Source organism: Notolepis coatsorum (assembly GCF_963971535.1).
Source record: "Notolepis coatsorum genome assembly, contig: SCAFFOLD_392, whole genome shotgun sequence".
NCBI lineage: Eukaryota > Metazoa > Chordata > Actinopteri > Aulopiformes > Paralepididae > Notolepis > Notolepis coatsorum.
The window spans coordinates 44676-72056 of NW_028173238.1; the positions used below are offsets into that span (position 1 = coordinate 44676).

General features: G+C 42.7%; 1 protein-coding gene across 1 annotated transcript in view; it reads right to left on the reverse strand.

Moving 5' to 3' along the window:
• LOC311247840 (CD5 antigen-like) overlaps positions 1-9773 on the reverse strand; it is a 36204-nt gene extending 26431 nt beyond the window's left edge. The window contains exons 1-3 of the mRNA XM_084338832.1: positions 9671-9773; positions 7907-7960; positions 5784-5929 (exon numbers count right to left, since the gene is read on the reverse strand). Of these exons, the coding sequence (XP_084194958.1) occupies positions 5784-5864 (81 nt within the window). The 5' untranslated portion in view covers positions 5865-5929; positions 7907-7960; positions 9671-9773. The remainder of the gene's footprint in view (positions 1-5783; positions 5930-7906; positions 7961-9670) is intronic.
• Positions 9774-27381: the final 17608 nt, after the last annotated feature.

The following is a 27381-nucleotide window of genomic DNA, read 5'->3' on the forward strand; positions in this document are numbered from 1 at the left end:
TTAACCCGCATGCTATCACCCCTTTACTGGAGATCATGGACTTGTCAGAGGTCAAAATGAGGTCAATGGTGGTTTGTGTCGAATCGCATACCCTTGTGGGTTGTGTGATTAGCTGGCTGAAACCGTGCAGGTCAGAAAATCTACTGAAGGCCTTGAAGACGGGTGCTGATTTACGCAGCATATCCGTGTTCCAGTCCCCAATAAGAATTTTTTCTACCCCCTCCACCCCAGCTAAACACCCATCAAGTGTGTCATAAAACCCACTCTGTTCTGGTGGTCTATAGATTGTGCCTACTAGTACCGGTTTCGCCCTGTCTAATAAGATTTCAATCCAAACAGTTTCAATTTCATCATGGTTAAGGTCAGTACGGTTGATGTATTTGGTATCCTTGTGTATATACACACAGACGCCACCTCCATACTGGTTCCTATCCCTCCTGACTATTGAGTAGTTTTCAATTTCAATCTCTGGATCCTGTACAGATGAGTCTAATTTTGTTTCTGTGAAACACAATATGTTAGCCTTACCGTTTAAAAACAACTGTTTGATTTCAGCCAGTTTCGTGCACAGCAACGTATACATTTGCCTCCGCTGAGAACTGAACAAAATACAAGTTGAGGAATGCCATTATCAAGAGCCTCCAAACCAGGCGAGTGGGGTTTTCTGTCCAGGCGAGCACAAACCAAGGCTCAGAATTGGTGACGGTGAAATAACTATTTTACTAACATGGAACGAGTCCGTCTGTATGTACTGTATCGTTCTGTCATACTAATTGTTAAGAATGAGGAGGGGTTTGTGCTTCTTTGGGGTTGTTTAATTCCATTGATATCGGTTACATACAGGTGAATACCTCGCTCGTCATCACACACAGCTACACATGCTTACATAGATATAGAACACTAGATAGCCCGCGCTGCCGGCCAATGGAGAGCGACGTTGTCGTAGGGCGGCCATCTTGCTCCAGGCAGCTCAGCTACTGATAACCCTCACTCAAGGCTGACTGGAGCAAGATGGCGGCGGTTCAGCAACGCTGGTGACTCCGCCTTAAGCTATCTAGTGTTCTATATATATCTATGCATGCTTACACGTGTATTCCACGACAACAAACTAACTTCCGGTGCCACCCCCTATCTCTCCCGGGCGGAAACACACCCCCAGCTAACAGTGACACACACAACGGCAGAACATTATTACAGTACGTTTCATTTTCATGCAAGCACTGTTTCTGTAATAGTATGAATTTCAGATAATATTTTTTACAATCAAGTTTAATTAAATAGTAAAAAAGTGCAGTCCTGGCATGTCAAGAATTAGAATATATAAAAAGCAAGTATTTCACAATATTCAATCAATGACTGCATTTGGGCTTTCATGCCTGGCACTGTTTAACATTGAATAATTCACTTTAAATAAATGTTCTGTTTTAACCCTGCTGCCAAGTTTGTATTCAAGGAGCTGCAAGAAGCACGTTGTGGCCAGACCATATGGGCAGCAAAACTGAGCAGTTTCAATGACTGCATTTGGGCTTTCATGCCTGGCACTGTTTAACATTGAAGACTTTACTTTAAATAAATTTTCTGTTTTAACCCTGCTGCCAAGTTTGTATTGGAGCTGGCAGAAGAAGCACGTTGTGGCCAGACCAGTGACGGTTGGAATGCCCCACGGGCCCTGAGGCGAATGCCCCACACCACCTGACCCGGCACCGGGACATCCCTCCCTCCTCCCACGTGTGCGCAACACGGACATTAATAAGAACGCTTCAATAAGGAAAGTCACGGAGCATGGAGGGCAGACGCGGAGATATATGACATACATGACATACAGATAGACAGTACTGCTACATCTATACATTTTGCAAATCTGATATGTCATAAATGTATAGATGTAGCAGTACTGTCTATCTGTATGTCATGTATGTCATATATGTTATGATGAATTGAAAATGGGGGACCCTGATGTAAACAAGACGAAAGTCTTTCTCTGGTCTGCATCCCCTTAACAATTGTATGTATTGAGCTGTACTGTACTGTACCCATTCTGCAATCTGTTAATAAACTTTTCAATCAATCAATCAATCACAGTAGTACAGCTCAATACATACAATTGTTAAGGCCAGGGGATGCAGACCAGAGAAAGACTTTCGTCTTGTTTACATCAGGGTCCCCCATTTTCAATTCATCATAACATTGACATACATGACATACAGGTAGACAGTACTGCTACATCAGTGTCTAAGAGAGGTGATGAGCATCAGATAGCAAGGTGGAGAGCTACATAACATTAGGTTGTGGTGGCTAGGAGGGATATGAGAACTGTGTGTGTGTGTGTGTAACTAGGAGGGATATGAGCACTGTGTGTGTGTGTAACTAGGAGGGATATGAGCACTGTGTGTGTGTGTAACTAGGAGGGATATGAGCACTGTGTGTGTGTGTAACTAGGAGGGATATGAGCACTGTGTGTGTGTGTAACTAGGAGGGATATGAGCACTGTGTGTGTGTGTAACTAGGAGGGATATGAGCACTGTGTGTGTGTGTAACTAGGAGGGATATGAGCACTGTGTGTGTGTGTGTAGTTTAAGATGCTGCATCACCGCTTAGCCACTGAGTCCAGCTAGTTTAAGATGCTGCATCACCTCTTAACCACTGAGTCCAGCTAGTTTAAGATGCTGCATCACCTCTTAACCACTGAGTCCAGATAGTTTAAGATGCTGCATCATCACCTCTTAGCCACTGAGTCCAGCTAGTTTAAGATGCTGCATCACCTCTTAACCACTGAGTCCAGCTAGTTTAAGATGCTGCATCACCTCTTAACCACTGAGTCCAGCTAGTTTAAGATGCTGCATCACCTCTTAACCACTGAGTCCAGATAGTTTAAGATGCTCATCACCTCATGACATGAGGACCGTGCGTATGTGCAACTAGGAGGGACATGAGGACTGCGCGCATGTGTAACTAGGAGGACTGTGTGTATGTGTAGCTAGAAGTGATATGATAACTGTGTGTATGTGTAGCTAGGAGGGATATGAGGTCTGTGTGTATGTGTAGCTAGGAGTGATATGATAACTGTGTGTATGTGTAGCTAGGAGGGATATGAGGTCTGTGTGTATGTGTAGCTAGGAGTGATATGATAACTGTGTGTATGTGTAGCTAGGAGTGATATGATAACTGTGTGTATGTGTAGCTAGGAGGGATATGAGGTCTGTGTGTATGTGTAGCTAGGATTGATATGATAACTGTGTGTATGTGTAGCTAGGAGGGATATGAGGACTGTGTGTATGTGTAGCTAGGAGTGATATGATAACTGTGTATGTGTAGCTAGGAGGGATATGAGGTCTGTGTGTATGTGTAGCTAGGAGTGATATGATAACTGTGTGAAAAGTTATCGTTTCAAAACACATCGTTTCAAAACATTCTCAGATTTCAACATATGACACATCATTTGAAAGCTTAGATTCTGTACTTTAGCAATCTGGAATAATCTGAAAAATGAAAATGTAGAGATCTGGCATAAAGCGCTGTGAGGTGACACATATACAGAGAGAGACATTTATAATAATTATATTATTAATTAGTTTTGTACACACACACACACACACACACACACACACACACACACACACACACACACACACACACACACACACACACACACACACACACACACACACACACACACACACACACTAATAACATGATCATAACCAAACCAATTTCAAATGTATCATCAAGTACAAAATAGATTTGATCGTAATATTTATGAGAATGCATGTTTTTTCACACTACATGAGGAGTATGTCACAGTATGATTTCATAATCGAACATTCTAGAACCTTAACCTTAACCATGCCTAACCTTAACCGGCGAAAGAATACATGTTTTGTATTCTTGATGGGATTCGAACTCATCAACAACTGCAGCTCAAAGTGCTTCACAACAGAAGAAAGACAGGCATAAAATGAGCACATAAAGTGCAGACATATAAAATCAGTTTTTCACATTAGGATCTAACATCCCAACAGGCAACCTTGTTTATGGTTTGATTCAGTTTTAATATAAATAATAAAAATAAAGAGAAGATTAATTAATTATCTACTCAGTCCCAAAGTTTGTGATGTAAATATGGAATGTCCCAAGTTGCTGCTGTTTACAGAGTGTATTGTTGTCCAAAGGTGAATGATGGTGAATGAAGGGTTAAATCAAAACAGTTGTCAATTCCAAACGGTGAGACACGTCCTCATACATCATTCACCTTTGGACAACAATACACTCTGTAAACAGCAGCAACTTGGGACATTCCATATTTACATCACAAAGAGTCCAGACGTGGTTGAAGACACCGGCCTAGCGGCTATTGTTATGATATTAGGCTTGTTCAAGATGGATTTCGGTTCGCCTCGACTAGTAGACGAGAGTAGCCGAGTGAAGCCGGGGGAGGAGTTAAAAGGGCGGACACTGCCGATTTCACGAGAGCCTCTCGCCTAGTCTCGGCATGGCAGATACGCTTTCACGTCACCACACACACATTACACACCTGTCCAGCTCATTATAATGCGATGGCCGTTTGCAAAATTAGATCGCTACCGCGTCCCCGACCGCCAAGAACCTTGGTGTTGTCCTCGACGACCAGTTGAACTTCTCTGCTCACATCGCAGCGACAACCAGAACCTGCCGATTCCTCCTGAGCAACGTCAGAAGGATACGCCCCTTCCTGACAAAAGAAGCCACCCAACTCCTCGTCCAATCAACAGTCATCTCCCGCCTCGACTACTGCAACGCACTGCTCGCTGGCCTCCCGGCCACTGCCACTAAGCCTCTTCAACTCATTCAGAACGCAGCGGCCCGCCTGATCTCAAACCTACCGAAGTCGGCCCATGTCACCCCACTTCTTAGGGACCTGCACTGGCTCCCCATTGCTGCACGAATCCGCTTCAAGGCCCTCGACCTAGCATACCGTGCGGCAAAGGGAACTGCTCCCGCCTACCTCCGGTCAATGGTCTCTAACTACACACCCTCAAGACCCCTACGCTCTGCATCTTCTGGCCGCCTCAGACCTACTCCTATCCAAGCTCCGGGAGGGTCATCAAAGAGAAGTCGCCTATTCTCAGTCCTTGCCCCACAATGGTGGAATGAACTACCCACCCCAGTTAGGACAGCCGAAACACGTCCAATCTTTCGCCGTCGACTAAAGACGCACTTCTTCAACCATTATCTGAAAAAAGAAAAAAAAAAAAAAAAATCTAACCCTAACTAACCATACTGTCATGCACTTGTCCTAATAAACTAACCTACACTGTAGCACTCAACACTTTGATGAACATTGTTACTCAGCTGATAGAGTTGTGCTCTTCCTGATGGCTTGTCGTACAGAACTTGTAAGTCGCTTTGGATAAAAGCGTCAGCTAAATGACTAAATGTAAATGTAAATGTAGTAAATAAACAACAATGGTCTGAGACACACACAGGATACACACAGGAAACACACACAGGATCTTTCGCAGATGAAATTAAATCTGCACTTGACCCATCCCGATCCCGTCGTCCTCGGGCAGCCGGGAGCAGAATGATCACATTTGCAATTGATCATTTTGATCAGTTGCAAATGGCTTCCGTGCCACCTGTTGAATACGGGGGTCAGCACGGAGCAGATGCAACGCTGAGCCTCTCACTGTTTTGCACACGGCCCTTGCCTTATAAGGAGCTGGCGGGGCGTGTCTGTATGGACATTCAGGTGTACGCGAACACGCTTCCTGTTTAAGAATGAGTGACGTTTTTCAACACAGTACCTGTTCCGCCTGGCTGTTGATGATCACCAGGTCAGCTCCTCTGCTCTGACAGTCCAATCTGCTCTCAGTCCAGGTCTTCATCTCCGTTGAGAGGTAGTAGCAAGAAGAATGGTCCTTAAACGTCTTCCATTCGTTAACCTCTTCCCCTGTACATGAATCATAACAGTCATAACATTAAGAAAATGTATGCAAAATGTAACTAATTTGCACAAGGAAGAGCTAGAAATGTGTATAGTAGTGATGAGGAAGTGTCACCACACACACTCAGTAAAACAACAACAGTCCAGTTCTTTCTCTCTCCAACTGTTTTTGTTACAGAGCTACAGTGCAGGTTAGTTTATTAGGACGAGTGCATGACAGTGAGGGTAGTTAGGGTTCGATTTTCTTTTTTTTCTTCATTTCAGATAATGGTTGAAGAAGTGCGTCTTTAGTCGACGGTGAAAGTATATATAGTAGAGGGGACTCCTGAGACCAGTCCGTTTTTATAAGAAGGTTTGCCTAAATGTATTAGAAGTACATAGTACAATTTAGTGCAATCGTCTTACCATGAGTTTTGATTAAGAAAATGTATGCAAAATGTAACTGCGACAATTCACAGGTTAACCCTTTCACTGCCACACAACAGCCGACCGTCGGTTGTGTGATAGTAAAGGGTTAACCTTCTGTCGTGTGGCAGTGAAAGGGTTAATGATGGTGCTGCCTGATAATTAGATGAACCTGTCATGTAAATAGCTGATAGCCAAGGGTTTAGCAACGTCAACCAGTGAAGCAGTGACTGAACAGACAGCTGGGTCAACGGTTTATACACCTGTTCGTATTCCGTGTATGTAAATATGTAAATATCATGAATTGGACTTGAAACCTATAGATGAAGTGATAATTACCATATTGTACCCATTCTGCAATCTGTTAACATTTTCAATCAATCAATCAATCAAACCACCACCACCAATTATCCATTCCTCTCCTAAGGAATGTTACTGGTTGAGAACAAGATGGGGGACAGTTTCGAGATCCGAGTTGCAGCGTGGGAAGAGAGCTCCCGACACGGGAACGTTTAATTTGCCTAAAGTATTTAATTGAAACGGCTAACAATTCTCAAAGTTTCATTAAGTGCCGAGGTACAAATACAGAACGACGAAATGCCACCAAAAAAGGAATTTGCCTTTGAGATTGAGGAGATGAAGAAGGCGCTCGAATTCCTCACAGCAGAGATGACACCTGTCAGTATGCAGTTGAAAACTATCATGGGGTTAATGGAGGAGGTGAGAGCCCTCAAGGCCCAGAATATAAACTATCATGGGGTTAATGGAGGAGGTGAGAGCCCTCAAGGCCCAGAATATAAACTATCATGGGGTTAATGGAGGAGGTGAGAGCCCTCAAGGCCCAGAATATAGAGAAGGACAAGAACATTGAGGTGCTGGAAAACCGGGTTTGTGACCTTGAACAATACTCGAGGATAAATGACATTATTATATCAGGTTTGGATGTTAAACCGAGGTCTTACTCCCGCGCACTACAAGGAAATGGAGTCCTACCGACCAGGACTCCAATTCAGTGGAGCGACAGGTGGCTGATTTTTCCCAGACTCGTGGGATCAATCTGGACATCAACAACCTGGAGGCATGCCATCTTCTTCCCCGAAGAGTTAAAACGGACAAACCAGCTGTTCAGTTCAGTTCAGTTCAGTGTGATCTTCAGCTGTTCAGTTCAGCTGTGATCTTAAGGTTCACGAAAAGAACATTAAAAACGGCACTACTGAAACAAGGACGACGGCTACAAGGAACAAATGTGTACTTGAACGAACACCTGACAAGAGGAACGGAGATATCGCCCGCAAAGCCAGAAAACTCAGATTCAAGAAGAAGATCGACTCAACATGGACATCCAACTGCAAAATATTCATCAAACTAAACGGAATCCCAGAGCAAGCAACAGTTCTAGTCATCAGAAGCGTCGAGGAGCTGGACAAGTACCAGTGAAAGCCTATCAACAAACAATGGTGAGACCTACATTTTCTCGCGAGCCGCGGGTTGGCCACCCCTGATCTATGTTAAGGTTGGAGGGAGAGGCTTCAATAGTACAGATGTTAGGGGCAGCTAGGAAGGTGGAGGAAAACGTACTGGTTGTTAAGGGGTTAATGCTGCGGGAGGGACGCCCATGGGAGGAGGATTTGCCTGGGGGGAGAGAGAGAGAGGAGGTGAACATTACAGCAGTGATCAGAGGAGCATGCATTTTCATCAATATTCACATTTGACACTGAAAAATCAAGCGTATGGCCTAGTTTGTGGGTGGCGGTGGTAGTAAGCAAAGTGAGTCGAATGAGTCGATCAATTCCATGAAATCAGACACCATAGGCTTGGATGGGCAGCACACATGAATATTAAAGTCACCAAGAATCAGGATTCTGCCATGGATGGACATGGTATTTGACAGAAACTCGGAAAATTGGGAAATAAAGTCCTTGCTGCTAGGGGGCCGATAAACGAGGGCGATTAGGAGAGGTTTGTCCAAGTCAACCATGGTCAACTGTACTTCAGAGCTGGAGATCTACTATAGATGTCCCTAGAATCAGACACTAAGAACATGCAAATGGACCATATTAAAAAAAGTCTGTAAATGTGTATTCTACGTTCTTATGGAATGAATACGATTTTTTTTTTATAAAAAAAGAAAAAAAATGTATTTTTTTTGTATTTTATTTTGAGTAAATTTTCATAACGCGATAATTTGCTGTGTAATTAATTAATCTAATTAACGTGATAAACTGACAGCCCTAATTATAATATATTGTCTATATTCATGTCTTGCCCGAAAAGGTCTCAAATGGCCCTAAGAGAAGCCCTCTTTGTCACAAGTCTGTTGGAGAATGAGACCCAAATGTGTCTGAAGTAACATCATTGCCAGTGGTCCAGTTCACACGTATCATTAGTGTTGGCCAGTAGCACGTTACTTAGTCATTGTATTACTTTCACAGTAACTTTGTAAGACTTTACAATTTCCAAAATAGAAATTATATCATAGTTAGTTACTAAAGCAAGTAACGCTGTGTTACTGTGTTACAACGTAACACAATACTTACTATTAAAGTATATTTAGTTTTTAAGAATTGTAAAGGATAGGCAAAAATAAGCATGTGCTTCATTCAGCCTATTCCTTTTTTCGGTCATTGAGTTTGGATTTCGTGTGTGAGCTTACTTTGAATGTGTACACTTGTGATTTTTTTTCTTTTTTTCTTTTGAAAGTCCATACAGTACACGTGTGTTTTTGATTTATCTGTAAAAAAAGACTGAAAATAAACTATTCATCATCAATGTTGCCAGAATGCAATGTGTTTTTGTCCTCCACAGTGAGAGCACGTCAGCTACTAGCCATGAAGCAGCATAGAGGCTGAGGAAGAGAGGTAACGTTACGTTCAATAGCTGTCTGTTGTAAACTATGTGGGGGGAGCAAAACGTTTGCAACCGTGAAAGATACGACATCTAATTTGATGAAGCATCTGACACTGCAGCACAACAATGTGAAACCCGCCGTATAAAAATTCGACCAGAACAAGTGATGGATGTAAACAAAACAACAGGAACTGAATGTAAGATCAGGGCAACACCACCCTGTGAGTGGAGAAGGTCTGAAGAAGGTTGTTGCTGAGTATATTGGAGGGGAGATGGTACCTATTTTCACGGTTGACTTGCCTTTATTTGGATACATAGAGAAAATACCTACAGAACAGTAAATAACTTTCCCAACACTGCTTATCAATGATACAACCTCAGAGGACCATTGAACTTCAAAAAACCTGTGATGAAAACCAACCTGAAAATAATGTGTATCTCCTCTTACGGAGCCACCCTGTGGAATGGGCTAGAAGGGTCTCAAACTCAATGTACCTGGGGGCCGCTGGAGGTAGAGTCTGGGTGAGGCTGGGCCGCATCAAATATTCCACAAAAAAAGGGTTTCAAGTATTCCAAAAAAAAGTACAACTGATCCAATCGTCTCAATCTTTAGCAATAACAATTCAGAACATGAACAGTTCTTCAGAACATGAACGGTTCTTCAGAACATAGGCTTCTCAGTGGTGTCAGTGGACTCATCCACAGCTATGGAAATGCACTGTGCATTTTTTTTATTCTATCACAAAGCTGTTTATTCTGGTTGCTGTGCGATCTGAGGGGGATTTGCTTTTGTTTGCCTTCAAACATGGTCTCCATCACTTCAGTCATACATTATTTTATTATGTATGCATCAGAGAGAGAATGGCTTCTTGCCACTGAGTGAGGACTTGGTATCTGTATGTCATATATGTCCTGATGAATTGAAAATGGGGGACCCTGATGTAAACAAGACGAAAGTCTTTCTCTGGTCTGCATCCCCTTAACAATTGTGTGTATTGAGCTGTACTGTATTGTACCCATTCTGCAATCTGTTAATACAGTTTTCAATCAATCAATCAATCAATACATGTCAATTCTAGCCTCCGATCCCATGACGTCATGTATCTCCTGCGGAGTGAGGATTATAAAATGAACGTGTTTTAAAGTGTGATGCTGTTTGTCATTTTAACAGCAGATACACTTTCTTAAATTCCATTGTCCCCGACAGAGCGTGTGACGGGGAGCTCGGACGGGATGTGTTTTGCTTGGTGTTATTATAGCATTAGCTGAAAAGCTAGCGTTAGCTACGTTACATCAAATCAGATGATGGCCTGTCCTTTCTCCAGGACCTGACACTCTGTCCGTCTATCAACAATAATGCACCCACGGTGAATCGTATTTAAGTCAAGTAGCTACTGACTAGCGTTAGCTGACTAACGTTATCAAATGTCAATGTGAAAACCTTGCGGGGAAGACGAGCTAGGTCAGCTAGCTTAGCTTGACAACGGTCCCGTGGCTAAAGTTGGTGCTATTCATTATCCAGCAATAATGGCTGCAGACCTGCAAGCAAAGTACAGCAAGTTCCAAGTGCCAAAGGATAAGAGTCTCTGAGGCGGAGTCTCAAAAGAGAATGTTGAATATTTATTTTGCATCGAAAATCACAACATTCGAACGTCACTACTAGCCAGAGTCTCTGCGACTGCTACAGACTGAGTAGCGAGTGCAACACCGTCTAATGTCCGTGCGGATCATTGGAGTAGGGTATATCTGCAGTGCTGCAGCCGCATAAAACGTCCAAACCTCGCGCAACGACTCAGCAAACAGTTGCGTGCGGGCCGCATTAACACTACACTTTGACGTCAAGTAGGGGGCCGCAAAATATCATCCCGCGGGCCGCAAATGGCCCGCGGGCCGCGAGTTTGAGACCCCTGGGAGGATGAACTAAAATATTGTGAAAACATAAATCAATTCAAATCTAGACTAAACAAATCAATTTTTGATAGGTACAGAAGGGAAGAAGAGCTTTAATTGCATATTAATAAAAAAAATAAAAAATAAAAGTATGATACTGTATTGTACGCTATATCATATCACATTAAATAATATTATAATACATTTGTATATTATATTGAACTATATTTGCAGTATATGCTATTATATTATGGTACTATATTATATTGTATATATCATGTACTATATATCTCTCAGTACTCTCATTCTTTATTGCTGACAGGTTTGTTTATTATTTCAAGCTGGTTACAACCTAAGTCACCTAATGAACAATGCAGATGTAAACCACTGACAGTCATTGTGACGGAGGGAGCCTGTAAAGATCAGCAGCTGAATGTGATGTTAGAGTTACCTGAGCAGGTCACCTCCGCGATGGAAGAGACAAAATCACCACCCATGTCCCCTATACACCACCTCAGTGCAGACTCAGAGCCATGACAGTTAGGCTTAAAGATCCATACAGGTTGTCTAGAACCACCATCCCTGTTTCTTGCTGAAACAGCAGAGCCACAGCCCAGCTGTCTGCACACTACAGTTGCTGCCTTCATGGTCCATGATCCCTGTCCCCATTCTGCTGCAGGTCTCCAGACTCCATGGTACTTGAGCTCCAGTCTCCCAGCACAGACGCTGCCTCCTACCAACCTCACAAGCTCTGCACAGAAACAAGAGACAAACGACTACATTTAGAGGCATGTTTATCTGTAATTAAAACCGGCATTTCATTAAATGTGTTGCAATTATGAATAAAAGTGATATTTGTTTTTTTGTGATCAAATGTGATGTCTGTAAAAAGAAAATCCATGATAATCGAGACATTAATTTAATAAATCACGTTTATCTTGAAAAATATGAATGAAACAAGGTGGAAGCAGACAGTGAAGGAACACAGTGAACCTTTTTGTTACATTTCTACCATGTTTACTTGTTTTCATCAACAATCTCCACAGTCTGGGGTCCAGTTACACCACGTATGTAAGATAGATGTGTAGGGGTGCAGTGTGTTCTTTTACATGTTCTTCACAGAAAATTAGACAAGGCCGATGACCAATAATAATAATAATAATAATAATAATAATAATAATAATAATAATAATAATAATAATAATAATAATAATAATAATAATAATAATAATAATAATAATAATAATAATAATAATAATAATAATAATAATAATACACTTTATTTGTATAGCACCTTTCATAGAATTGCAGCTCAAAGTGCTTTACAACAGAAAAAGATGGGCATAAAATGAGCACATAAAGTGCAGACATATAAAATCACAGTTTTTCACATTAGGATCTAAATAGTGCAATCAAATAGTAAAATATAATAGACATAAAATGAGCACATAAAGTGCAGACATACAGTTTAGAACCTGTAATTAAAAGTAATATAGAATGGGCAGAGTAAAATTATGCAATAGTGCATTGCAATAAGGTAGTTCTGAATGACTGTTTAACAGTTTAAAACTGTCTTAACCTTCCCTGTTTGATATCCACAGTTTAGAACCCGACAGTCTTCCTTCCTGTTTGATACCCACTTTGACCCTTCAAACCTCCCCCTCAGGGCGCAGTTCTAGGTCTGGGTCCCCACATAGTTTTAAAAACCTGACAGTCTTTCTTCCTGCTTGATACTCACATGGTTTGATACCTGACAGTTTAGAACCTGTGATAAAAGTAATAAAACAGTCAAATAGAATGGACAGAGTAAAATAGTGTCAGTACAATCAGCAGTGGAGTCTATTAAAAGGCTATGGTGAAGAGATACGTTTTTAGCTTATTTTTGAAGATATTTAGAGATCTAGCTTCCCTAATGTCCATAACTTTGGTGCATAGTTTGCAAAGGCTGCGTCCACAACTTTCTTTAGGCTGTGGTTTGGAACGTTCAAATAGACCAGTAGTAGATGATCGTAATATTCTAGAGGGGTTCTCAACCTTTCTGCTGCCAAGGCACCCCTGTGTTCAATAAAATATTCCAGGGCACCCCTACATACGATAAAGACTTTTCCGGTCCTGTCTTTTTTGCTACAATGATGACAAAAGTGCTTGCTTTCAAAATAATGTTTATTTAAGAAACCGGGAAACACATTTGTGTGTATATGTAGGCTATATATAAGGGCCAACTTGACTAAACAAAAACAATAAATCTATAAAGCCCTTGAGGAGGCTGATACCGGCTAAAACATATAGTTGACGCGTCTGTGGCTCGTGAAGGCTACTCGCCTGATCCAAAAATAGAATGTCCACAAGGTCCGTTGCAATAATACCCCCAACTGGGTTTATTTACACGAAACAATAATCGATGCACAATTTGCATGTGATATGAAGTAACGCCAACGGTAATATCTTGCACAACATAACATTCTACTACAAACAAAACGATTCACCAAACAATGATAACGTGCTGTGTCGAAGTGACGTGAAAAAACTGTTAGGCTCTGCCGGTAACCAAACGCACCTGCCTGTCATCAGTCCCGTTACCCATTAAGTAGCTACGTATGTCACCTACTGGTGAGCAACGGGAACTGATGCCACAAACCCAATTGGGCAGGCTGGCAGGCACAATGTATACAGGCAGAACTTCAACAAAAATACATAAACAAAACAAATGCATAAAATATAACACATGGCACTAAAACTATGTAAATTGGCTCTTACACCACGGCCTCTAATTGTTAAATGTCATAACATATAACAATTATAACATAAAATGAAAAACAAAAAGAGACAAAGTGTGCCATAACCACAAAACAAATCAAATATTTGAGACTATTGCCTCGTGCAAAAGACAAAGCTTGGTTACTGGTCGCTCTAAAACACTTGTTTTGGTCTTCAGACGCACTGAGCGCACCAAGCTGTTCTTGTCTGAGAAGGTCTCCAAAACTCTGCCGAAGAGCCAAGAGCCTCATGGAGCTGCAGAGTCGACTACCACGACAATATCTCCAGGTACAACATTTCTCCTGGGCTGACTCCACTTTTGCCGTTCTTGGAGGAGAGGGAGGTACTCCTGCACCCATCTTTTCCAGAAAAGTCCAGAAATATACTGAGCTTGCTTCCACCTCCTCTTCACATACAATCCTCCTTCACAAAGAGCCCATTGCCCTTTCTTGGGTGATGTACACTATGGTGGGGGACATACCAAACGTGTCCGACTCCACGATATAGCTGATGTTGAGGCACTTCCTCAGCATAACCATTCCTGATCACGTCAGTGAAGAAGCTGGTGTACTCCTTGTGAAAGATTTCATCTTTCTTGAACCTCCTCTGTAATCCAAGTAGCCGTTGCTTGACCACACAGAGGTTGTTGGGCAGAGTAATCTGGTCACTCCTGAAGGGCATCTTCATACTATAGTGTCCATCCATGAGCTGTGCCGATTCCTCCATGATCTTCAGAAATCTAACATCTTCTCTTGACATTCCCTTCTCTTCTGAATTCCTTTCATTGAAATCATGGTTGTATTGGTTGCTTAGAATCTCCTCCAATCTGCTCACAGAAATCCTATTGACATTGGAAACTGCAATCCCATTTTCAGGACCATCGCGTGCTTGAAGGGGCCCATTGACCGCCCAGCCCAGAACAGTTCTTACAGCATACAGACCATTTCCACGGCTGTTAACCACTTCCCAAGGTTCCAATAACCTGGGTGCATTGGTGCCAATCAATAAGTCAACATTCGCCTTTATGCTGTGAATTTGGACATCAGACAGGTACGGCCACTTCACCAAATCTTCCTGTGAGACAATATGTTCACTGGTCACAGGCATTTTTCTTTGTGAAAGGACTTCTGGGAGGCTATAGAAGGTGTCTCCATTGAGACCAGAGATCTCCAAACCATTCAAGGAGGTACTTGCGACCACCTTCTCCTGTCCCATGGTGCGCAGAAAGAAGTTGGTCTGTCGTCCAGTCATATTCAATGCATTCATTAAATGTTCAGAACAAAATGTTGCAGAACTGCCAGGGTCGAGAAAGGTGTACGTTTGCAATATCTTGTCTCCCTTTGTGGACTTGACATGGACTAGCAAAATGGACAACTTACAACCACCTCCGCCGGCCCCAGTAAGACCACATGTCTGAGTGGCTGTTGTGACGCTAGCAGATGCCTTAGGCTGCCGCTCTGTGCTGGGGTATGGCCTGTCGATATGAAGTATGGTTGGATGGTTTTTTCCGCAAATCTTGCAGGTTAGGCGCTTGTCGCAATCACCACTCATGTGACCGGAACACAAACATCCAAAACAAATCCCCTTTTGCTTCACAAAGATAATTTTGTCCTTGTGGTTCTTGCCTTTCAGCCGCGGGCACTCTGTCAAAGAGTGGTCCCCAAAGCAACACATACAAGATCTGGACTTCTCTATTTTGAAATCATGCCCCCTATGGACAGCTCTCAAGTCTGGTTCTTTGGAGTCCAGACGTGTTACCGTGGTAGCAAAGCTGTTGCCTTTAGCTCTGCCAAACCTGGACTGAGGCTGGGACTTGTTCCTGTTGCTCAACCCAGCCTTTACAATTGGTTGATCCTGGATGTCGCCGAAAAGTGGATCAGAAAGGATTGTAACCTGACGTTCCACGAATGTGACAAGATCATTAAAAACAGCTCTGCGATTTTGTCGCTCCAGTATATCATGAGCTGTTGTCCTCCATCTTTCCCTATACCTGTAGGGCAGCTTGGTCATAATCCTGCGCATGTTGGTTGGCATGTCGAGCTCCTGCATGTGTTGCATCTCTGCCATCACGTTGCAACAGTTGCGCAGGAACAAAGAATAGGCCTGCAGCGCCTTTACATCCTCAGACTTAACTGCGGGCCACGCCAAGGCTTTTTCAATATATGACGAAGCAATTTTGAATTCGTTCCCGAAATGTTTCTTCAGGAGACCCTTGGCTATGTCGTAACCACGGTCAGGCATCATGTGCTGACAACTCCTTACCAGCTCACGTGGTTGTCCCATTGTAAATTGTTCCAAAAAATATAAACAATCAGCTTTGCTGGCCTTCAATATTATGCTCAAATGATCTTATAAAGCTCCCATAGTGAAGCGGGTCACCGTCAAATGGAGGGATATCTCTGGATGGTAGAGACATTGTGAGCTGTTGTTGCACAAGAGCATTTGTGATTTCATTCTGCCGTTGATACAATTGTGTAGGTTGCGCAGCAGCTCCACCTTGTGGTGGCATTTGAAAGAGGGGTGGTTGTGCAGCAGCTCCACCTTGTGGTGGCATTTGAAAGAGGGGTGGTTGTGCAGCAGCTCCACCTTGTGGTGGCATTTGAAAGAGGGGTGGTTGTGCAGCAGCTCCACCTTGTGGTGGCATTTGAAAGAGGGGTGGTTGTGCAGCAGCTCCACCTTGTGGTGGCATTTGAAAGAGGGGTGGTTGTGCAGCAGCTCCACCTTGTGGTGGCATGTGAAAGAGGGGTGGTTGTGCAGCAGCTCCACCTTGTGGTGGCATGTGAAAGAGGGGTGGTTGTGCAGCAGCTCCACCTTGTGGTGGCATTTGAAAGAGGGGTGGTTGTGCAGCAGCTCCACCTTGTGGTGGCATTTGAAAGAGGGGTGGTTGTGCAGCAGCTCCACCTTGTGGTGGCATTTGAAAGAGGGGTGGTTGTGCAGCAGCTCCACCTTGTGGTGGCATTTGAAAGAGGGGTGGTTGTGCAGCAGCTCCACCTTGTGGTGGCCTGTAGAAGAGGTGAGGTGTAACTTTTGGTTTGACAACAGGCTCTGGCATAGGAATGTTGAATTGCTGTGCTGTTGGATTTAGCACAGTATGGCTTGAATGAGGAGGTCCAGTGTGATTTCCCACATGCCTTTGGCTAGAGGTTTGTGACCGTCTCCCTGACTCTGACATAGTATTCAGAACAGCCAATTGAGCAGTGGATGCAGCCAACTCAGCATCCATTTCAAGTTGCTGCTTTTTCCTCCTTAACACTTCATTGTTCCTCCTTAACTCTTGCTCTTGCTCCTCATTATTCCTCCTTAACTCTTCCTCTTGATCCTCCAGAGCTTGTCTCTCCTTCAAGTACGCTGCTTTCACCAGCAGTGATGCTCTTTTAGCCTCTGCTATGAGGCGTTCAGAGCTGGCACTGGTTTCGTGGAAAACAAAGAAGCAGCCCACAGTGGCACTATCAACTTGCGAAGCCAAATATATGGCTCTAGCTATGACCATACAGGAGTGTATTTATCCAGAACAACTGCTCGAAGTGATGGAGATAAGATTATGAGTATATTGCTTAATATGTAATAGGAAATTGGAATGTATCCTCTATACCGAATATGGTGGTTTTGAAGATAAGGGGCGTTTTGTCAACATCATTTAAAATGATGGACACTGTGTATATGAAGACTGTTGTTTATGAGGGCAACCAGGGAACCATTGTGAGTGCTAGGAACCCAGTGTGTCGACATAGATGTAAACATGTCGATATAGAAAATATCATCTCATCAGATCTGTCATCAGAGAAGAAAGAATGACACTGGTTTACTGTCCAACGGACAACAGGGTAGCAGACGCTATGAGGAAACCTGTTCCAAATTAAAAATTTAAGGGATTTGCTAAGGTCATGTTTAATGTGCAAATATTGACTGCCATACTCTGATGTTTTGGATTATATTATTTCCTTTGTAAAATGTTTTTCGGAGAAGTTATCCAGTGTTAATACAACCCTAAGTGGGAGTGTTGAAGTCAGAGGTTCTATGTAGGATTGTTATTAACTGTATAACTGCATATATAACTGTTTCCACTAGAGGGCGCTCTAGGCGGAGCCACTCAAGAACACCACCAGGTGGCGAGTATAAATAGAGATGTCTCCTCCTACTCTACCTCTTTCCCCCCAGCCTCTCAGTGAGAGGAGAACTCTAGAACTGCTGCTCATACCATGTGAATAAATAAACCACGCCAGTTAAAGGCTAAAGATAGAAACCATGCCTCTTGACCACATTATTGTCGCCCTATAGCCGGATTCTGTCAACAGTGTCTGATGCTGAAACCATAGTACATGCTTGTTTTGTCCAGACTCGATTGATTACTGTAATAAATTATATGGACTACAACCAGGGGTGCAGTGCTAGGCATACGCGGTCAAACAACGTTTGGGCTTCGTCACTGAGGCAAGTGCGCGCATCCTATTATTATGCAAAGTCTAGGTGATGTGGTGTGTGTGTGCGTGTGTGTGTGTGCGTGTGTGTGGAGTGTTGGGCGTGTGCTATGTGACAAAAGACCGCTCCGACTCATGAAAGAGGAGAGAGACATGTATGCGCGTGCGCGCGGGAGCGCGCGTGCACGTGGCGTTTGGCCTTGGCCCATATTACGACTGCACCACTGACTACAACATTCTACTGTGAAGTCTTCAAATGAAAGTAATGAACAAGATATGAATAAAAATTAAGCTGAGGTCTGATCTGCCGATCTCTCTCTCCCTCCGTGTGTGTGTGTGTGTGTGTGTGTGTGTGTGTGTGTGTGTGTGTGTGTGTGTGTGTGGTCCACGTTTAGCCACAGACTTATCCCCCCCCGACATACCACAAAGCGCTTCGGGCAGTCCTTTGTGCCGGTGGCAATCAGGCTCCACAACCAGGCAGGGCCAGGACGGGCCAACTGCCGTGGACTGGAGGAGCTGGGTTGTGGACTGTAACCAATTCAATTAATTATTTAACATCATGATTGGACTTGTTTCTTTTTCTTTTCTTCCATTCACCACTTTTAGCTCTATTTTAGCCCTATTTTAGCTCTTCTTTTAAGCCCTATGTATTTGTCCATCTTTGTTTTTAACACATACTAAATAAGTGTATGTTATGTATATGTATACAGGCTGCTTTTGTATATAAGAATTTGTTCTTAATTGCTTGCCTGGATAAATAAAGGTTACAAAAAAAATATATATATATACATTAACTGTCTATAGGCTACTACTGTCTATGGCTACAGGGACACTTGATGTATTTGACACAACAGTTGGTTGAGAAACGGGGTGTTTTTGTAATTTGGTTTGTTCAGAAATATTTTTGTCAGTGTCATTTTTGAGTCCCAGTCCGTCCCTGACTCCACATCTTTAAAGAAGCCTTTGCACTTGATATGTAAGAGTCATGTTATTAATATATTTTCTTTTGTCTTTTTCCATATTTGGCATTAACACTTTAATGCGACGTGTTATGTCGTTTTTTCATGCCCCCCGTTGAGTGCAGATGACGCGAATTGTAGTTTGATTTTTTTATTAGCGATCTGAATTCATATTTCATCAACCGAGTCTCCCGTTGGTACAGCAGCCCCTCTAGGAGCTCCGATGGGAAAATACCGCCCCCTATCGTCTATCCCTGTGTAACTGCAGGCCATTCGATTACACTGGTGGATCTTTTTTACACAGAAATGCTGCAATAAATAATAATGCAGCAAAGAATACTGCCGGCTTAGCTTATTTACACTGAACCCAGAAAAGGCGGCACAATGCCACCACTGTGTGTAGATTCAGACAGAACGCCATGTTCCTGAGCATCTCGGGTTGTGGTTCTGAAGCAGGTCTCCAAGGAGGGAAGCACGAGGTGATAAACATGGAATATCTTCGAGTGCGTGCCAGGCATTACCCCTGCCCCCATTAAATGTTATGTCATGTAGCCTACATTTCCATCTGTCAGAAATGCCTTTATCCCGCAGTATGCAATGCAAGTTTCAAGTTTCAAGTTTCTTTAATAGTTGTCATACAGAAGTACAGAATACTTTCATACAAAATGCTTCTTACAGTTACGCTCCAGAGACTGTGCTAGACAAGATAGTATCAAATAACATAGTATAGCATGTAATTTAGAAGTAGAAAATGAGGTCACAGTGTTCAGTATAGACATATGTACAATGTTCGATGCAGAATAGACGTAACTGTGTTACCATATAATATACAATACTATGCAGTGTACTAATATACAATACTATATAGTGCAAAGCAGAAATGGGATGAGGTACAATTTAGGTACAATTTACAGTAAGGTGTACGAGTTGTAGTGCAATCCTTCATCAATAAATATAAAGTGTGGGGAGTGGGTGCTACAGTGTGTTTGTTTAAAGTGGGTGTGTGCTATAAAGTGTGTGGAGTGGGTGCTACAGTGTGTTTGTTTAAAGTGAGTGTGTGCGTGTGGATGTGTGTGCTATGTGCGTTTGATGGTTGTTGTTGTGTAGTGTTCATTGTTCGTTTAGCAGCCTGATGGCCTGGGGATAGAAGCTTCTTCTGAGTCTTTCTGTGCTCGCCTTGAGACTCCGGTATCGCTTGCCTGACCGCAGCAGTTCAAAGAGGCAGTTGTTCGGGTGACTGGAGTCTTTAATGATTCTCTTAGCCTTGCCCCTGCAACGCTTGTTGTAAATGTTCTGGAGGGTGGGGAGCCCCCCTCCAATTGTGCGTTCGGCTGAACGTGTCACTCTTTGTAGTCTGCTTCGGTCTTGTGCAGTGCTATTCCCAAACCAGGAGGTGATGTTGCCAGTCAAGATGCTCTCTATTGTACATGAGTAGAAGTTCTTAAGGATCTTCTGACTGACTTGGAACTTCCTTAGTCGCCTGAGGAAGTAGATGCGTTGTCGTGCCTTCTTCACAACACTGTCAATGTGTGTGGTCCATGTCAAGTCCTCGGATATGTAGGCTTGTTCTGGTTTGTTCTGGAGACTGGTGTATGAGTCCAGGGCAGCCAGGTGATGTACCGTGAGCTTTATACAAAAACTCTCTAAGATAAAGATTGCATCTTCTCACGGGCGGCCGGGTAGCGCAGCGGACTAAGCTAATTCAATGAATAATTCATAATGTTTTACATACCTGAGCAGGTGAGGCCAACAGTCTTGCCAGGTGAGTTGGTGTTTATTTCTGAGTCTGACGTCAAACAGTCCAGGAGACGGGACTCGTTGCCGTTACACTTGAATTCTTTGGTCCAGATTGGACCCTCTCCTTCTCCATAGAGCGCCCCCTCAAGGGCCAAATGAGCCCCACAGCCAACCTGCCTACAGACCACCTCTGCATCCTGCTTGTCAAAGTCAACTTCAAATAGTGACTTCCACACCTGATCAGACTTCATCTCCACTCTGCCTGAACACAGACCAGATCCATTCACAAGCCTCACCGAGTACCCTGTACACACACACACACACACACACACACACACACACACACACACACACACACACACACACACACACACACACACACACACACACACACACACACACACACACACACACACACACACACACACACACACACACACACACACACACACACACACACACACACACACACACACACACACACACACACACACAGTCAGAGAGAAGAAAAAAAGTCAGAATTAAAAACAGCCTAGACACAGCGGATCAATTTAGCCGCTTTACATATTGAGCGTCATTATGTCAAATGTCCTATGTCACTGGTAATACCGGTGTTGTCATGAGTTTATTAGTCATGGGAAACTTCACATCACCACGGCAACCTTAGTACGGTCTCATTATTCTGACAAATCCACACGCAGGCAAATATTTTTTAGCAATTCACATGAGCCATCTGGTGTCATACAGCTGTCTTAACGGATTTATTGATTTTAAATGCTTAAGAATGTTTTCTAATTACTCTGTTGCAATTGACTATGTTAATGTGCTACCACTGAAATGCATGGCAATGTATTTAGCCAGAAGGTATTATAGAACTATTATAAAAACTATTTTCTTTACATATACTACCTGTAAGACTGACATCAAAACTACCTGTAGGACTGCTGACAAAACTACCTGTAGGACTGCTGTCAAAACTACCTGTAGGACTGCTGTCAAAACTACCTGTAGGACTGCTGTCAAAACTACCTGTAGGACTGACATCAAAACTACCTGTAGGACTGACATCAAAACTACCTGTAGGACTGCTGTCAAAACTACCTGTAGGACTGACATCAAAACTACCTGTAGGACTGCTGTCAAAACTACCTGTAGGACTGACATCAAAACTACCTGTAGGACTGCTGTCAAAACTACCTGTAGGACTGACATCAAAACTACCTGTAGGACTGCTGTCAAAACTACCTGTAGGACTGACATCAAAACTACCTGTAGGACTGCTGTCAAAACTACCTGTAGGACTGACATCAAAACTACCTGTAGGACTGCTGACAATTCATAAGTTTAGTTAAAAATAAATATATATAGAGAGAGAGCACAATTACAGTTGACAAGTATAGTATGAGGAGGTAGAAATGTATATTCTTTTTTTTATCCACCTTTTCTCCTCTTTTTCAATTTTTCTCCCATCCCAATTCCATTGTGCCAATTCTTCCCTCCCCTGTCTTGAATGTTGCTTGCATATGCCCCCCACTGGCTGGTTGTAGGGAGGATAGAAGCCTTGCATCATGTGTCCCCTCCACCTGAATTCTTTCCCCAATATATTTCCAGTTCCGCGTTCGCCTTCTGCGCTCTGATTGGCCACTGACTGGTCGCGCCAATCGTGTGACGGCAAGTTCTTTCACCGGTTAAGCTTAGGCACTCTTTCGAAGTTGGTTAAGGTTAGAGTTTGTCTTAGAGCAGGGCGATAGAACACCAGCCCTGATTCCAAACTCTAACCTTAACCAACTTCGAAATAGTCGCCTAAGCTTAACCAGTGATAAACTAGGCGTTAGGTAGTTTGCAGGCTGTTAAACCCGGAAATGGGCAAAGACACAGCTCGTCACACGATTGGGCGCACATGTCACATGACCAGAAACGTCTGTGGCCAATCAGATCGCACCAGAAACGTCCGTGGCCAATCAGATCGCAGAACGGGGAACTGGAAATGTATTGGGGAAAGAATAGACGCGTCCCCTCCGGTACACGAGGAGGCAGCCTGTCACACAATTGCATTTCCAATTAATATTAGGTTAGAAAAAACATTTGCTGATTTAATGTGACTTCCTTGAATGTGTCTCTGCATTGGCAGTGATGATGACAATCATAGAGAAGTATTTCATCCATTTGAAGCTATATGGTTTGAAGTGTTCTGACAACTATATCATTTATTGTGCATCTTGAATGAAAATCACCTGTTGATGATTCAGTTGTGTAACTATGATAAAGAAAAATATATTTTATGTCAAATATTGTATGCTCACAGAAAGGTAATGTATGAGACTTTAGGTAATGTATGAGCCTCTGTTCCTCTCCTTCCTTTAATGGAAACCCTGTGTGGGGATTTAACTCAAAGTTAAACTGAAAGATTAAAATACCTGGCCGCATCTTTGCTTCTGAAATAAGAGAGAATACTTTGTGCAACATTTTCAATATTTTGTGTTGTACAATGGATGACTTCTTGAGTGTAAAATAACACCTGGATCTCCGTGGGGCGGGGCAAACATAGACCAATGAAAGCAGCTATCCCCACTGAGTCTAATAGCGCCACCCACAAGTCTCTTGAGATATGAAAGGGAGTGTGGGCATGGTTTCAGAATAGGGGCGTGTTTAAACCAGACCAATTCATGTATAAGTCTGTACTAAGTTGATTGACACCTCCCATAGTTGTGTGTCTGTGTGTTTCTCCAGTGGAAGTGTATGAGGCTTATTCATGGTCCTGTCTCTTTAAGATAATTCAGCTACAGTGGGGAGTCCATTCATGTGCAAAAACGTTACGAAATCATATGGCATTATTAGAAGGATTTCTTCTCTTGTGAATTGCTCCTGTCTTTTGACACTTTATTATAGTTTGATATACCCATATTTATCGTATTGTAATATTATTTGGGCCAGTACTTTTCCTACTTCTCTTCATAAACTTTTTATATTGCAAAATCCATTCATAAGGCTTGCCACTACTTCTAATGAATCTGCTCCTCTTTTTAGGCAACTTAAAATACTATCAATCTTTGATATTATTGTATACCAGATATGTATTGTTATGTTTAACTGCACTTTTAATTTAGATTTATTTCCTATTGTTTTCCATAATTCTTTCATGTCAAACTCCAGTATTCATTCATATCCAACAAGGCAATCAAATAATATTAATCGTAATTTCTTCCTCACAACATTAGGTCAGTTCAGTATTTCAAGATTTAGAGTTCCTACAATTTGGAATTCAAAACCCTCTATAATAAAAAATTGCTCTTCTATTTCATCACTCATATACAGGCTTATTGTTTTGACTAATTATTAATGTTGTGGTTTTTGTTATTATTATTCATATTACTTAGATTATTATTATTGTTATTATTATTATTATCTTATAATTATCTTATTATGGAAACAAATTATGGCCTTGAGTTTTTGCAACCCTAAGCAGTGGCGGCGGGGGGGAGGGGCTAGGAGGGGCTTAAGCTCCCTCTGAAAAAGGCTTAGCCCCCTCTAAGCCCCCCCTCCCAGTTATGTTTTTTATTTTATTTATATATAAAATACATTACGAATTCCGTTATATTGGACATTTGTATTAATTATATCAAGCGAAGAACTCAGTGTGTGTGTGTGTGTGTGTGTGTGTGTGTGTGTGTGTGTGTGTGTGTGTGTGTGTGTGTGTGTGTGTGTGTGTGTGTGTGTGTGTGTGTGTGTGTGTGTGTGTGTGTGTGTGTGTGTGTGTGTGTGTGTGTGTGTAATGACAACGATGTTGTCAGCGGGAGCTTGGTGCTGGATTTTGCGAGAGCATGCAGCACAGTGCAATACTCCAATTCAGCCATTGGCAATTCAGCTGTTGGGTGGGGGGCGCTGCTGAGCGGTCCCCAGACCGGACCTGAAAACACAGCTGGCTCTGCGGCTCTGCAGCTGCATGCTCTCGCAAAATCCAGCACCAAGCTCCCGCTGACAACATCGTTGTCATTACACACACACACACACACACACACACACACACACACACACACACACACACACACACACACACAGACACACACACACACACACACACACACACACACACACACACACACACACACACACACACACACACACACACACACACACACACACAGACACACACACACACACACACACACACACACACACACACACACACACACACACACACACACACACACACACACACACACACACACACACACACACACACACACACACACACACACACAGACACAGACACACACACACACACACACACACTGGAATGTAGGGTCTTCTTCTTCTTTCTAGTTTAATGTATAGGGTCGCCGTGCCCAGTTGACTACTGCTCTCATGGTGGCTGTTACCGTGGTGAATGAATGGTGCATGTCAGAAATGTAGTCATATTATTATAGGCTATGTTTTCGTTGTCCTTGTGGTTTGTCATTATCTGATATATATATATTAGGGATGTCCGATATTATCGGCCGACCGATATTATCGGCCGATATCGGCAGTAAAATGTGATATCGGAAAATATCGGTATCGGTAAAAAAAGATTTTTTTTTTTCCTTTTTTTTTTAACCTTTATTTACCCAGGCAAGCAAGTAAAAACCAATTCTTATTTTATTTATTGTCAAAAGTATGCATTTTGGTTTAATTCAACAACAAGAGATATGTAATGTTAATTTTAACTTTTTTAATTATCATATTTTGCACAGATAATGCTTACATTTAGAAAGCCTTTTGAATGCATCCAGTGAAATTATTAGTTACCTGAAATTATTCCGTTTTTTTGGGGGGAAACCCTGCATATATCGGTATCGGTTGATATCGGTATCGGTATCGGTATCGAAATTAAGAGTTGGACAATATCGGAATATCGGTATCGGTAAAAAAGCCAATATCGAGCATCCCTAATATATATATATATATTTCGTTGCTATACCCTTTGTTGAAACGAAATCTTAAATATTACACCTTTTCTTTGGTTACTTTTCTTTCAAGCGTTGTTTTAAATTGTAATCATACTGACTGAGCGACCTTTTACGCACAAGCGTCAGATTACCACCCCCGATATAATGTCGAGCTTTATTGGGTTATTGGGTGCTTGCATTGGTGTATAACGCTAAACATTTAGTAACGTGCATTTTCAATGATGTAGCCTATATTAGCCGTTATTTTGTTTGTTATTGTTTGTCGCATTAAAATTCATTAGCACCTGCTATAAACAATCCAGCCCCCCCAGAGCTCCCCCAATGCCAATTCTCTGGCGCCGCCACTGACCCTAAGATAAACACATTTAAAAATGCTTTAATTAATAACAAAAGGTTTTCTTTTTTTCACACACACACACACACACACACACACACACACACACACACACACACACACACACACACACACACACACACACACACACACACACACACACACACACACACACACACACACACGCACACACACACCTTGAGCGTGTTGAAGGTGGTTGTTGTGGTGTTCATGACACTAGAAAGGATTTCATTGTATACTTGTATGCCGTGACAAATCAAACTCTTGACTCTTGACTTGACCCACTTTAACACATTGCCTCCTATTAGACAAGTATGAAGACATCCATGCCAGTGCTGTGTTAGATAAATGTAAATGAGACCATTTTGACAGCATTACAGCATGGTTCACTGTGTCTAAAGCTTTGCTCAGATCTAAAAACACAGTGCCAGCTACAGCTTCCTTATCAAGCCTGGATTTGACTTGTTTTATAAAGTGCAAATGTGCAGTTTCAGTAGAATGATCGCTCTGAAACCGAACTGCATGCGGTGCAGCCCAAACTCACCTGTGTTGAGAAAAGTGGTCAGCTGGTTAGCGACCACTTTTTCAGCAACCTTAGAGAGTCCTGCAACACCTCAAGCCCCTGGTGCGTGACTCCCCTCGACCCACTGCAGTTTGCATACGAGGCAAACATCGGGGTGGAGGACGCCTTCATCTATAAGCTCAGTGAGGATTATGTTCTTCGACTTCTCCAGTGCCTTCAACGCCATCCAGCCATCACTGCAGGCAGAGAAGCTCTCCGTGATGCAGCTGGAGCACGGCTTGGTGGCCTGGATCAAGGACTACCTCACTGAGAGACCGCAGTACGTCAGACTACAGGACAGTCAGGCTGACGTACTGGTGAGCAACACCGGCACCCCCCAAGGAACTGTGGTCACTCTTCCTTTTCACCCTCTATACCTCAGACTTCTGCCACAATTCAAGTAGGTGCCACCTGCAGAAGTTCTCTGATGACTCCTCCATCGTAAGCTACATCACCGACACCGATGAGGAGTATAGAGACCTGGTGGAGAGTTTTGTGGGGTGGAGCGACAGCAACCAGTGATGGTTGAACTTAGATTTTTAATATATTTGTATATTGTATTGAGATGTATTGTTGTGC